The 14978-nt window shown below is 44.0% G+C and overlaps 1 protein-coding gene across 2 annotated transcripts in view; it reads left to right on the plus strand.

Annotated features, from left to right (window-relative positions):
- AMBRA1 (autophagy and beclin 1 regulator 1) overlaps positions 1 to 14978 on the plus strand; it is a 223597-nt gene that overhangs the window by 130251 nt on the left and 78368 nt on the right. For both annotated transcript variants that reach the window (XM_084850244.1, XM_084850255.1), the window contains 2 exons: positions 4655 to 4843; positions 5283 to 5437. In XM_084850244.1, coding sequence (XP_084706370.1) covers positions 4655 to 4843; positions 5283 to 5437 — 344 coding nt within the window. The remainder of the gene's footprint in view (positions 1 to 4654; positions 4844 to 5282; positions 5438 to 14978) is intronic.

Consider the following 14978-nt stretch of genomic DNA (forward strand, 5'->3'; position numbering starts at 1 on the left):
TCTTGTCTCTTGTTGACAATCCTGGACCTTCCTCAGTGTTATGCAGAAATGTTCTCTGGTGTCTTTTGATCTCTGAGCTTGACATCATTAACAATGTAAAAGAAAACTATAGATAAAAGGTCATCTCATTGTAGCAATTTTCCTGATTTGGGCAACGCTTCCGCCTCAAAAATGTTCATGTTAGCAAATGTTTCCTTAGTGCAGAGCCCTCACTTCTGAAAACACCTAGCTAGAACCTTGTATGGCGTATAGAGATTTCTGGGCACCATAATCTGAAAACTGAAGTCTATATAGTAATGTGCTAAGGATTTGGTGGCAGCGGTGGTGGCGAGAGCAGTAGCAACAGTGATGGTGGTGAATGTTCAGAGAATGAAATAGGCAAAATAGAGTGCTTGCAGATAAAATGTGAGGGAAAGGAGAAGGCAGCTTGGCTGGGTCTAAAACAGTACCCAGAGAACTTGGGTTACTGGGCAATTTAAAAACATAAATAAATGAATTTTTAAAAACAAAACCTCACACTGCCTGTAGGGATAGAAAGATTTGTATGGGCAAAGAAAGCAGGCTAAGTGATGAGAGATTCCAGGAGGAAGGAGCAGCTATGGGACAGGGAAGTTGGATGGCCGAAGAAAGGGGGTGGCATCACCAGTGAGCTGAAGTACAGGAACATGACATAATAATTGGTGGAGAAATTGGAGGCCTGACTAAAAGATAGGCAGAGATGAGAAGGAGAGGTAGATACAGGGAGGCAAATTTAGAGAGGTAGAAGAAAAACCTCAAACAGCTTAAGGACAGGAGACATTGTATGTTGGAGCTGGGCAATATTTGGTCTGTTGTTACAGTCCAACAACAAACGATGTTGTTGGACTGCAACGCCCATCAGTTCTAGCCAGCGTAGCCATGGTGAAGGCTGATGAGAGTTGTAATCCAGCATCATCTGGAGAGCTACACATTCCCCATCCCTGCTGTATGTTGTTGGCAAGAGGCAGAGTGTGAGGAAAAGCAAGAGTTCTCGGAAGGAAGGGATGATGACTGGGAGCTAGGGTAGCTGAAATAAAACTTGAGTGATTAGATCAGCCTTTCTTAACCTGGTTCTCTCCAGATTTTTAGACTACAACTCCCAGCATTCTTGACCACTGGCCATTCTGGCAGGGGCTGAAGGGAATTGTAGTCCATATCATCTGGAAGGCGACTGGTTGGGGAAGGCTGGACTAAATAGTGGGAGAAAAAGCATGGCCTGAGGAAACAGTGAGTAGCATGGACATGTTTTGAAGAAAAGAAGCCAAATAAAAAGTTGGGCTGTGAACATATTTCACACAGCACCTAGAAACAGGAGGAACTGTATCTTTTTGCCAGGAAAGAATTGGACATGCAAAGAAGCTCTGGAAGCTAAAGGACTGTGGGCCAAATAGCCAAAGGGTACATATAATGGAAGTGGCACTTACCTTTGAAAATGCACCAAAGAAGAAACGTCTCCAACTATAGCCTTCTCTATTACTGCAGCACTATGATGGGGAAAAGTCAGACCTGGCTATATTTTTCCATTCTATATAACTTTTGACCTCTCATGGATTGGGAAAACCCTAAGGGGACAGTGTTGCTCAAGTGGAAGTGAGGGGAGACCAAATCCACTCTGGAGGAAGGAAGAGCAAGGCAAAGACCTGGCTGAGCCAGGCCCATATTACAGGCTTTGAGACATCAGTAATAGGGTTGTTGGTACCAGACTTGGCTTCGCTTTTCCACTTACTCTTTATGGCAGCAGCACACTGGCCCTACCATGTGACAGGATGAAGTCTTCCATTTCTGATGGCAGCCTGTGGGGGTGGAGCGGTGGTAACGTCTGAAAGAACGCACACTTCTCTTCACCAGTAACGTGAAGGAAAGAAGCAGTGCAGTGTCTATCTTCTATGAAAAGATTGCATTCTGTTTCCGTTCTACTAAAATTGCAACAGCCCATTGGAAAACATCATCTCCCATAATCCACTGGGCTTTGCATCCAAATGTACTACTAATCAGTATGATAAGGCAATGGTGACAAAAGGAGGGAAAGGCCCAAAACTCTTTTCCCCACACATCCTCTCCTTTTGCACTAGCCATCACTTGCAAGAGAAGGGAAGCGGGGAGAGTACGTTTGTCGAGATTTGTTTTGCATCTTGGATTTTAATCCATGTTGGAGAAGAATTTGGGGACTTTTAAAACTTTCCTTTCGTTTTGAGGTAGTTTTACAAACCCTGACGTTCTGCTCCAAACCCAAGCTTAGAGAAGTTCCCGGAGATCACTAGGTAAAAATGGCAGGACTTGGCAACAGCTTGGATGTTGAAGGGGAAAGAAAGGGGTATGCTCAACCGAATAGACATGACAGATCTTTGTGTAGAGTGCCACCAAGATAAATTTGCTCTTTGTTAACATATTGAATCCATATACATTATCATATTTAGTTACTGGTCATGGCTTGTTATATTTAATCCCATTTCTTCCAAAACAGGGATGCTTTGACTTCTAAAGCATTGGTTGCAGACACCCACAAATACAGTCAGGGCCAGAAATATTGGAACAAGGATAACTGTTTTGGCTGTTGGCTTCTGTACACCACCACATTGAAGTTGAAAGGAAACACACCCAGATGGGAGCGAAGTCCGGACTTTCAGCTATAATTCAAGGCGTTTGACAACACTGGGGCACTAACCATTCAGGAAGGACAGCCAGTGGCATACTCACACCCCCATCGTTGGTGGCTCAATGGAACAAACGGCTGACAAGCAGCTGCATGGCCAGATGTGGCCTGTTTCCTGGGTACCCCATGACCAATCAAGCAGATAAAAGGCCTGGAGGTGGTTCTGAGTGTTACATTTGCATTTGGTAGCTGTTCACTGGAACCCCCAACATGAGATCCAAAGAGGTGTCCATGCGAGTAAAGGAGGCCATCATTAGGCTGAGGAAACAAACCCATCAGAGAGATAGCAAAAACATTGGGAGTGGCCAATACAACAGTTTGGAAGATCCTGAAAAAGAAGGAATTAACTGGCAAGCTCAGCAACAGCAAAAGGCCTGGAAGACCACAAAAGTCCACTGAAGTGGATGACTGCAGAATTCTGCTCATGGTAAAGAGGAACACTTTCACAACATCTAGCCAGGTCAAGAACGCTCTTGCAGAGGTAGGCATATCACTGTCAACATCTACAGTCAAGAGACAGCTTTATGAATGTAAATACAGAGGCTTCACAACAAGGCGCAAACCACCGGTAACGCTCAAGAACCGAAAGGCCAGATTAGCCTTTGCCAGCAAACACCTAAACAAGCCTGCCCAGTTGTGGAATAAGATTCTTTGGATTAATGAAACCAAGATTAACTTGTACCAGAATGATGGGAAGAGAAAAGTATGGAGAAGGAAAGGAACAGCTCATGATCCAAAGCATATCACATCATCTGTCAAACATGGTGGAGGCAGTGTTATGGCATGGGCATGTATGGCTGCCAATGGAACCGGGTCACTGGTGTTTATTGATGACCTGACTGCTGATAAAAGCAGCAGGATGAATTCTGAAGTGTATAGGGCTATACTTTCTGCTCAGATTCAGCTGAATGCTGCCAAACTGATAGGACGCCGCTTCATATTGCAGATGGGACGCCGCTTCATATTGCAGATGGGTAATGACCCAAAACACAGCAAAAGGTACCCAAGAGTTTCTCCAGGCAAAGTGGGATGTTCTTCACTGGCCAAGTCAGTCACCTGATCTCAACCCAATAGAGCATGCTTTTCACTTACTGAAGACAAGACTGAAGGCAGAAAGACCCACAAACAAGCAGCAGCTGAAGGCAGCTGCAGTAAAGGCCTGGCAAAGCATCTCGAGGGAGGAAACTCAGCATTTGGTCATGTCCATGGGTTCCAGACTTCAGGCAGTCACTGACTGCAAAGGATTTTCATCCAGGTATTAAAGGCGATCCTTAAGTTTGAAATGATGTTGGTTCATTCCATTACTCATGAGCCACCAAGGATGGGTGTGTGTGTATGCCACTGGCTGTCCTTCCTGAATGGTTAGTGCCCCACTTTTGTCAAACCCCCTGAATTACAGCTGAAAGTCTTGACTTTTCTCCCATCTGGGTGTGTTTCCTTCCAACTTCAGTGTGGTGGTGTGCAGAGGCTAACTGCCAAAACAGTTACCCTTGTTCCAATATTTCTGGTCCTGACTGTACATGGAGATAGCGTTCTCTTAAGATCTGCTATCACCTGGGCTTCAGATTCTCCCATTCATGAACACAACGCATTGCCATGTCAACAAGAGTAATTGGTAATATGGAATGGTAACATGAGATTAATAAGAGGCCGTAGATACTTTTTTAATGCTGTTGCTTAACAGCTGAAAACAATAATATTAGAACTGTTTGAACAGGTATTTGTCAGGGACTAAAGTGCTTCAATCATGCTTAATTCTAAGGTGTGGAAGGATCTCCATTCCTCAGGTCTTTGAAAGTTTATTTACTTTTTAAAACCAATTATAACCCAGCAAAACAATGAATGCCTCTCAACACTTTTAGGAAAGCTAAAATTGTACCACCTCCTATATAAAATAGTGTGGGGTTTTTTGTTTGGATTTATCTGTTCTCCTTGTTTTCCAGCTTAAATTCTTGATTACTCTATTTTTTTGTCTCTTTGCAGCCTCTGTGAATGTGCTTGTTCAGAACTGCAAGATATACAATGATGCCAGTTGTGATATTTCTGCAGATGGGCAACTCCTGGCAGCCTTCATCCCTAGCAGTCAGCGGGGCTTTCCTGATGAGGGAATACTGGCAGTATATTCCCTAGCACCACACAACTTGGGTGAAATGCTGTACACAAAGCGATTTGGTAAGAGCCCATTGATGGGTCAAGGGTCTGAGGGAAATCTCAGGGTTTTTAGCATGATCATACACTAAAAAATGGAAGGATAGCATTTGAGAGATCAAACTAATGCACAGTATGTCACAGCTGTAAGGGAAATATTTGTAGAACCTATTGTAAGAGCCCATTGTGCTGAGATAGGAGTAGAACGTTACCATGTGGTGTCTTATAAAGTGACCATTTAACTAAATATAGCTGTGAAGTGCCAAAACTGCTCCCGCTTGACTAAGATTGTAATGGACAAACAATCATGTTACAGATTTCTGACTGGTCTTATAATCTTTCACAGCTTATAGAGTGAGTAAGTTACAGTCTACCTTATGAAAATGGACAAGAAGAAAGATGGATAGTATAGGGCAGGTCTCTTAATAGGGAAAGCAGACACCTGTTTATGTTTCATCCCTAGGTCCCAATGCCATTTCTGTGAGCCTGTCCCCAATGGGCAGGTATGTCATGGTAGGATTGGCATCCCGCCGTATCCTTTTGCACCCTTCCACAGAACATATGGTGGCTCAGGTCTTCAGGCTTCAGCAGCCACACGGAGGAGAAACCTCAATGAGGGTAAGCATTATTTCTTTGCTTTTCCAGCCCTTTGTCTCCATGTCTGTATCTTGTTCAGTTGTCCTCCAACGTACTCCTGTGCACATTTACTTGGAAGTAAGTACTACTGTGTTCAGTGAAGCGCACTCCTAGGGAAGCATGCAAAGGATTGCAGTCTTAGTTGTGTGCCTAGGTTTCACTGTCTGATGTCTTGGCTTTACTGAAGGATGTTTAAAAAGCTTTATGAGTAGCAGATACCACTATGAAAAATTAATAATGGCATTAATAGCATTAAAAGATTGCATGAACTTTAAAATGTGATAATGGGCTGGTTCATGTTAAACCAGAAGGTTTTTTTAAAAAAAAATTCTGGCTGACTATGAATGAGCAAGCATTACAAATGTTTGAGGAGGTGCAATTTAACGAACCAACCATATGTTGACCTCCTTCTCATTGACCTGGTTTGCATGATCAGAATAAGCCACTGTGGCTTAAAGCCATGATGGCTTATTTAAATCATGGTGCATGCTGGCCACAATTTCCATAATCACCACCCAGGCATGGCTTCTCATGTTGTCCAAACCTGGACAGCATGGCTTGTTGGGAAGGGGAAACAACCCTCCAATAACCCATGGGCTGTAGTAGTAGTAGTAGTAGTAGTAGTAGTAGTAGTATTTTTATACCTTGCCTTTTTCCCAGTACTGGGACACAAGGTGGCTGTTGTAGAGTTACTGGAGGGTTGTTTCCCTCTCCAACAAGCCATGCCACCTGGACAACACGACAAGCTGTGGTGGCTTATTTTGATTGTGTGAACTGGCCCATTGTTACCTTTTGAGGAGCAGGATAATATTGTGGAGCAAGCGTGCTGGTGCATGCTGATCCCTCCTGCTTGGCTCCTGCTACCAGAGGGAATTGCTAAACAAGCCAGAAACTCTCTGTCTGAACCAGCTTGTTCCTCTCCTAACAAGCTAGAGTCATAAGCCAGAGTTTGTTCTTGGCTTATGGCTCTGGCTTGTTAGGATAGAAATAAGCCAAAGCTCCTGGTTCAGACATCATGCTAAACAAACCATGGATGGAGAGTATCTGGCTTATTTAGCTGCTCCCGCTGGCAGGAGCAGCCAAGTGGGAGTGTTCAAGCAGCATGCACCAACACGCTGGATCATTCACGTAAGTCAGAATTCAAAATATTTTTTGGCTTACTGTGACATGTGATCGCAGCCAATGTTACCAGCGAAGCAATTGATGGAGTGGCAATGGTCTGTGCAACTTTATATTGGTGGTTAGCATGGTCCAGGCTAAACAGAGGCAGTTATGGATCATGGAATTCATCTTCACCACTGGATGGCATTGGACAAATCATTATCTCTCAGCCTTGATTATCCTTCTATGAAATAGAAATTTTAGTGTTACAGAAGAATGAGATGATGCTTATAAAGTGCTGTATAATGAATAATATTTCTTTGGTCCAAACATTTAATTATATGGTGCTACCTGCTTTCAGATTCTCTATTTGTAACCAAAGTTGCTTTCATCACCTGTGAACCAATTAACTTAGATTATGAGTCCTTCAGTGTCAGGGAACGTGTAATTGCTGCTTGCTCTGAGCTCTTAAGATAAAGGAGACTATAAATCTAAAGTTCTTGTCTGAACAGGCCAATTGATTAAATGGGGAATTGCCCCAGCCTTTTTAAACACTGTACTGAACAAAGTTTTTTTTACTTTATTCGTAGTTTTAATAAAATAATCCCATATATGTTTTACGACCTGGGCCTGGAGGTTAGATAAGACCTCTCCAGTGATATTCTTCAACAAGTACCTTCTGAAAAATGAGTTCAGAAAGACAATGCTGCATGTTAATTCTTTTCGGCACACATTGTGTTGCTGAATTGTTTGCTTAATCAGTTAAGTTTTTCTATGTTACATGCAACTCTACCAGATGTAACACAGAAGAACAACTTTATATCATGCAGCTCTTATCAGATGTGCTTATTCCTTCCATCATGACTCAGGATTTTTTGTTATGAAGGCATCAGAAGAATGTTGTAGCATAGACAGTTCTGTATTTTGCTCCTAATAGAATCATAGAATCATAGAATCATAGAATAGTAGGGTTGGAAGGGGCCTACAAGGCCATCGAGTCCAACCCCCTGCTCAATGCAGGAATCCAAGTCAGAGCATCCCTGACAAATGGCTGTCCAGCCTCGTCTTGAAGGCCTCCAGTGTGGGAGAGCCCACCACCTCCCCAGGTAATTGGTTCCATTGCCGTATTGCTCTGACACTCAGGAAGTTTTTCCTGATGTTCAGTCGGAATCTGGCTTCCTGTAACTTGAGCCCATTATTCCGTGTCCTGCACTCTGGGATGATCAAGAAGAGATCCTGGCCTTCTTCTCTGTGACAACCTTTCAAGTACTTGAAGAGCGCTATCATATCTCCCCTCAGTCTTCTCTTCTCAAGGCTAAACATGCCCAGTTCTTTCAGTCTCTCTTCATAGGGCTTTGTTTCCAGTCCCCTGATCATCTTTGTTGCCCTCCTTTGAACCCTCTCCAGCTTGTCTGCATCCTTCTTAAAGTGTGGTGCCCAGAACTGGACACAGTACTCCAGATGAGGCCTAACCAGTGCTGAGTAGAGGGGAACTAGTACTTCCCGGGATTTGGAAGCGATGCTTCTATGAATGCAGCCCAAAATAGCATTTGCCTTTTTTGCAGCCACATCACATTGTTGGCTCATATTCAGCTTGTGATCGACGACAATTCCAAGATCCTTCTCGCTCGTAGTGTGGTTGAGCCACGTATCCCCCATCTTGTAACTGTGCATTTGGTTTCTTTTTCCTAGGTGCAGAACTTGGCATTTGTCCCTATTAAATGCCATTCTGTTGTTTTCTGCCCAGCACTCCAGTCTATCCAGATCACTTTGAATTTTGTTTCTGTCTTCCAAAGTATTAGCTATCCCTCCCAATTTTGTGTCATCTGCAAATTTGATCAGCATTCCCTGCACCTCCTCCTCCAAGTCATTAATAAAAATATTGAAGAGCACTGGGCCCAGGACTGAGCCCTGCGGTACCCCAATTTCCTTTGTATCCCAAAATACCTATCCTTTTTAATAAAAGTACTTCGTAACACTTTCATTTGCACACTTGCATATACTTGAAGTACAAAAAGTAAACAGCCTTGTTGGACTTTTCTTTGTAAATGGATTTAGTGGTAGAAGTACTGATTTTAATTCTGTGTTAGTGGTATTGTTGATAGTGGTATTAGTTTTAATTCTGGCCATCTGTAACTTGAAGAAATTCTTATCTAGTTTTTCTCATTTTGACTTAATAATCCTGGTTATTCGTTTATTGAATTTGGAGTTTATGGGCCACTTTTTGGCAAAGCCTCCACATGGCCAGACAATGAGAATTAAAATACAATAAACAATACAAACACAGAGTTAAAAGAAAACAGCAGAGAACAATAAAACATAATTCAATTAAAATTACTAATTAGTTTGGAATAAAGGCAGGCCTGCCAGAGGAGGGAATTCATCTATTTAGGATCTAAGATGTAGGCCTCCTAAGATGTAGGAGGAGGACTGAAAGGTTTCATGAAAAAAGAATTACTTAGTGTTCACTTTTTTGAGAAAGAGATCCTGTTCATTGCTGTTATTCAGAGCGATCCCAGCTGGTCATGAATATGATGTCATAATGCTATGTAGCCAGTCAGAATTGACCAATTTCTGATGTTGTTGAGGGCAAACAGAGATGGCTTAAAGCAAGGACAATACTTCCAAGACTGTCATGAGTGATCCTTGCCAGTCAGAAATGAAGTCACTGAAGGGCAGAGAGAGCCTAGTCAGCACAGTGCTTTCTAAACAAGTGTATATTTCTGTCCCCTTTTGCATTAGTTCTCCAAAAATGCCAAAGGAAGAGAAATCTTTCAACTCTTATTTAAAATGTTTCTAAAAATGTAACAACCCCCCTTTCCCCTTTCAAATCAGTTTCGGATATGTTTCGGGTTTGAGGTCTAAAATGAAGGCTGGGTGGAAGGGGGCTGACTGGCAGCTAGAAACTTTGGAAGAACTTCCAGAATTATGGTTGCATGACCGATATAGCAAGAAAAAACCATGGGCTGAATCCAATGAGGTGCTTGCGCCCCTGCCGATTTTCTTACGCCCCACCAATTCTGTTATGCAAGCAGCCCCCACTGTTTGCGCAAAGGTGATTTAGCACTTCCAGGGCAACCTGAAATGAACAGAAATGCTTGTATCTGGAAGGAGGGAGGTTAGCAGAGCTTGCATATGAATGCTCTGCCAACCTGCCTCTTTCTAGAAACCAGTGTGTCCGGTTGTTTTGGGGCTTCTCCTAGAAAGCGCTAAATCTCCCCTGTGAAAGCAATGGGTCCTACTTGCACAACAGAATTGGTGGGACCCACTGCTTGCAGAAAGCAATCAGTGGGGTGGAAAGGAATCAGTGGGGGCAAAAGCACTCCATTGGATTCTGCCCCATGCCTTTTCTACTAATGATATTTGCTCTTCCGAACTTTTCAAAACTTGGCAGCATTGTTCCCACCATAAATTTAGCTCTTTGGGAAATGCAGGAACATACCAGCCTCTTATGATCTGGTTAACTGCTTATATTTCACTGTTGGGTCTGTCGTTTGTCTGCAAACTGTACAGAATGCAGATAAATTAGTACCTTAGAACTGCCCACTTTATGATTTAACATCATCTGGACTGGGTCTCAGTTTTGCTGCCAGGAAACTGATGCCTGTGACCATTCTTTCGTTCCAGCAGTAATTTTCCTATTTCTAGCTGTTTGATCTAGCTGATACTCGCATGTTATCCTGGCAAGTATAGATATGGGCTCTCCTTGTTTGACATACAACTCTTGTGCTCTGTAATAATTTTAGAGATGCAGTAGAATAGTTTATAATTATGTAGTTACTCCCTGAATATAAGACCATTCAGTAAAATCTTTTCTCACAGACTTTAGTGTAAATACTCTATTTGTAGATAATCTGTGAAAAGATTTCCTGACCCCATAGATTTCAAATGTTATTGTATTCATCCTAAATTTTCCTTTTTGTGTTCTATCCCATTGATTTCAACCTTATTTCATGTTATTATTAACTCAGCATTCAATCTCCCTTGAGGGTTTCATTCATATATGTGGCCTATCTAAGAGGTCATCAATTTACTACATACATGCAAAGCCCACGCCAGTTTACCATTGTCCGTGGAAGGTGTGCTGCCCACACTTGCTGAACAAAATCAGATTCTGCTTGTGTTTGTGGAACTCAGCTCAATCTTCTATAATCCCATGATTATTTATACTTTGGAAAACCACTCATTCACTTGTGTATGTACCTTGATGCCAAATCCTTCTGAGCTGGACCTCACCTGGATCTCTTCCCTGCATCTGCTATATGAGAATTAGATCATGAAAGAGCTTATTAATTTTCCTCCCCTCCTCCCATGTGCATACACATATGCTTGTTATGTGCGTAGACATATGTGCACACATATGTGCCCTCTCTCTCCCTCTCTGTCTCTCTCTCTCTGTCTCTCTCTGTGTCACACACACACACACACACACACACACGGGCCCTAGTTTTTCATATTCTTTCTATTCCCGCCTAGTGTTGTGCACCCTCTAAAAATGTGAAGGATCTGTTGACTCTCATTAATATGCTGCTCCCCCTTTTCCAGATGATAAGATGTTAAGAACAATTGGTACCAAATTGAGGGGCCCCTGCTGGCCTGCTTGTCTGTTAACAACTCTTGGTATTCAATCCAGTGTTTAATCTGTGACAGTGTGAACTCTGGGCAGGTGTGAATAACTTTTTCAGATTTCATGTGTCATGGCATCAAGATTTCCTCTAAAGTTCTGCTCTTCCTCATTAATTTCCTTCTGTTCAATCACTTCTTTTATACTAAAAGACTTGACAAACAAATGGGAACTGCAGTTTTATTTTTAATGTAGCCTTTCAACTGAATAATAAAGTGTGTGTATGTGTCTGTGTGTACTTTCAAACGTCTTTGGAGTAAAATCTCAACATCCATGAAGGGTATTTTTTCTCAGTCTTGAGTATTGGGCATGGTACTATAGTCTGGGTAGGTGAGTTTATCAGTAGTCCCATCACCTGCACAGGTACATTTGACGGCAACTAGGAGGACAGCCCTTTCTGTTGTGGTGCCCCACCTTTGGAATCCTTAGTTGGACGAACAGTTGATTATAATCGAGCGTCTCAGTGTATTTAGGGCTAGCTCACATGCACATGAGTCTCAGCATCTGGCATCCCTGCAGGAATTGGTGGTGTTATAACAGAGAGGTTAGCAAATACGTAGTTTAATTTCTGTCACTTACTTAAAGTTGATATTCCAACAACAATTTGGCTGCTTGCTTAGCTACAAAATGGGTTCACTTCCTCTGAGATTGCTGTATGCTAATTGGCACATCTTGCAGTTTTTGAATTTTCTCTTGCATTGAATCTCATTCCCAGAAAGAAGTATTTGTAATTGGTGCATGCAGGGCAGCACAGAAATTTAATAAAATAAATAAACAAACATAGGGCTGCCATCTTTTCTCTTGTCCTGTGTTTGTAATTAAACAAGGTGACCATCCCCTATGCCCAATTCCTTCCCACCCACTACTTGAGGTTGAGTGAAGCAAGTGGCAGGCTGTTTGCTTCTCTTCTTCCTAACTTTTAGCCCTCACTGGCTGGAGGTTCATCCTTGCAGGCTACTCTCTGCTATGGACGTTACCTGGAAGCATACGTATACGGTTCTTAGCCTTTACTGGGGTTTGGGAAGGAAGAGATCTTTCTTTTTTCAGTAGAGGCTTTCCGTACCCTTTTCTCTTCAAAGTGCATATGTGTACTCTACCTACAGGGCAGGGGTGGGCAACTTCAGGAGGGCCAAGGACCATTTTGGCCCCCCTCCCCTACATCACAGGGCATCCCAAAAAGCAGGCAACACCCCCCTCCCAGTTGCTGGTTTGCCATCGAAATTTGGCAGCAAACCACTCTGTAGTGATACAATGGTTAATTTAGCTTGTTTTCAAGTTAAAGTTAACCCTTTTGGCATTCCATAGCCACTGCGGACATGTGTGTGTGTGCATATGCACAAAAACAGTTTTAAAAATGGGGCAGTGGAGGCAAGACAGCTGCACTGGGGGCGCTTGGTGAGGGACAAGTGTTGCCTGTGGGCTATGTGTTGTCCGCCCCTGTTCTAGGGAGTGATAATTTCCATTAGGAATATAACATTAAAGGATTTTGAAAGCAACTGGACTTGAAAACAACACACGCCAAGAGATTCCATTCTCTCTGGAATCCTGCAGCTTTCAAGTGAGGAGCTGACTGGCCCTGCAGAAGATAGAGATGTGGATTTTAGAGAGCAAAGTTCTAACAAGCAGACTTGAATGTTTTGAATCCTCACGCATCCTATCTGGAACCATTATTTTATTAAATTCCCCACAGTTCTATGAAGTAAACTAATAAGCTGAAAGGAATTCTGTAGAGAAAAGGGCATCACTAAGTCTTTTCTGCACCAATAAATCACTAAGGGGACTTCATAAGGCAATTGTTCCAGGCAACAGCAGTGCTTTTGTGAGGAGTGAGTTTATGGGATAAGCGTTTTAATTGTTGTTGTGAGCTAGTGCCACCATGAACTCTGTTATACGGCAGGGTACAAATACTGGAAATAAATAGCATTTTTTGATACCTTCAAGCCAGTTAGAAGCTGTACCAGTCCTCATTCTGATCACTCCTAGTTCAGAGTAGTAAGATCAAAGATATTACAGCAGCAAGGTCAGTACAGTAGTATCAGTCAGCCATTGCTTTGCCAAACTCTGTGCTAGGAAATACTTCCTCACTGAGATACATCCTGTGTTCACGCTGCAGTCATTGGGAGATTGCTGCCTGAAAAGAGCCTAATTGTTTCCAAATACACAAAATATTTCTTTTGACAGCAACAACATATATGGATTTATGGCTGGGGGAGGCGTGACCCCATCTTCTGGCCTTCGTTTGCTGCTCTGCAATGCCAGGTCTGTTACCCAGAAAACCTCCCTCATCCATGACATGATCCTGGATGAGGGTGCAGACCTGGCATGTATTATGGAGACCTGGCTGGCCGAGGCTGCTGCTCCAACCCTTGCAGCCATGTGTCCAGCCGGATTTTCGTATGCACAGCAGCCGAGGGCTGGGGATCGGGGAGGGGGAGTGGCTGTTATCTACCGAGAGTCCTTGGTCTTCACCAGACCCCCTCTCCGGGAGACCAAGGTTGCTGAGTGCATGTACTGGAGGTTGGGCCCGAAGGGCAGTCTGGGGATTCTGCTCGTGTACCGTCCACCCCGCTGCACAACTGACTCCCTGGCCGAGGTGCTTGAGGTGGTCTCTGATGTGCGTGTACAGTCCCCTAACTTACTGGTGTTGGGGGACTTCAACGTACATTCGGAGGCCATCCTCACAGGAGCACCTCGGGACTTCATGGAGACCATGGCCTCCTGGGAGCTGCACCATATTCTAACTGGGCCCACCCATGTAGCCGGTCATGCACTAGACCTCGTGTTTGTTTCTGGAGAAGCAGGGAGTGATCTGGAAGTCGGGGGTATATCCACCACCCCCTTGTCATGGTCAGATCACTATCTGGTGACGTTGGACTTCTCGGTTCCACAACCCCTCCGCAGGGGTGGAGGACCCATTAAAATGGTCCGCCCCAGGCGTCTTATGGATCCAAATGGATTCCTGAACGCGCTTGGGGATTCTCTGGGGCATGCCAACGGCCACTCGGTCGAGACCCTGGTGGGTGGCTGGAATGCCGCAATCACTGGGGCATTAGATCGGGTGGCTCCGAAACGCCCTCTCCCCCTGAACAGGGCTCGGACTGCACCATGGTTCAATCCGCGGTTACGAGCTCTGAAACAGGAGATGAGACGGCTAGAGCGCCGGTGGCGGAAGTCTCGCTTCAAAGACGATCAGACACGGGCTAGAGCTGTATCTTCAGCCTATCACGTGGCGGTGAAGGCAGCAAAAAAGGAATATTATGCTGCCTCTATCGCATCTGCAGAGTGCTGTCCCAGGAGGCTGTTCCAAGTGGTCCAGAGCCTGGTCGGTCCTGTGGCTCCGGAACCACTGGAGCATTCTAAGGCCTCCTGTGAGGCTTTGGCAAGGCACTTTGCAGATAAAATTGATCAGATTAGGTGTGTTACTCTTCACGCTGTGGATACAGTTAGTGAGCAAGAGGCGTCCTGTGGCAAACCGGTTTTGTGGGATCGGTTCCAGCTTCTTCCTCCTGATGAAGTGGACAAGGTGCTTTCATCTGTAAGGCCGACCACCTGCTTACTTGATCCTTGCCCATCTTGGCTCATTATGAGCTGCAGAGAGAGACTGGGTGAGAGGATCAAGGCGGTGGTGAACGCCTCCCTTGAGGAGGGAGTGATGCCATCAGCCCTCAAGGAGGCAGTGATAAGACCGCTCTTAAAGAAGCCCTCCTTGGATCCTCAAGTTCTGAACAACTTTTGCCCAGTCTCAAATCTGCCATTTTTGGGCAAGGTGATTGAGTGGGTGGTTGGCGGTGCAGTTGA

The sequence above is a fragment of the Heloderma suspectum genome, chromosome 1 (assembly GCF_057233095.1).
Source record: "Heloderma suspectum isolate Gila_16-S chromosome 1, 16-S_ref, whole genome shotgun sequence".
NCBI classification, from domain to species: Eukaryota; Metazoa; Chordata; class Lepidosauria; order Squamata; family Helodermatidae; genus Heloderma; species Heloderma suspectum.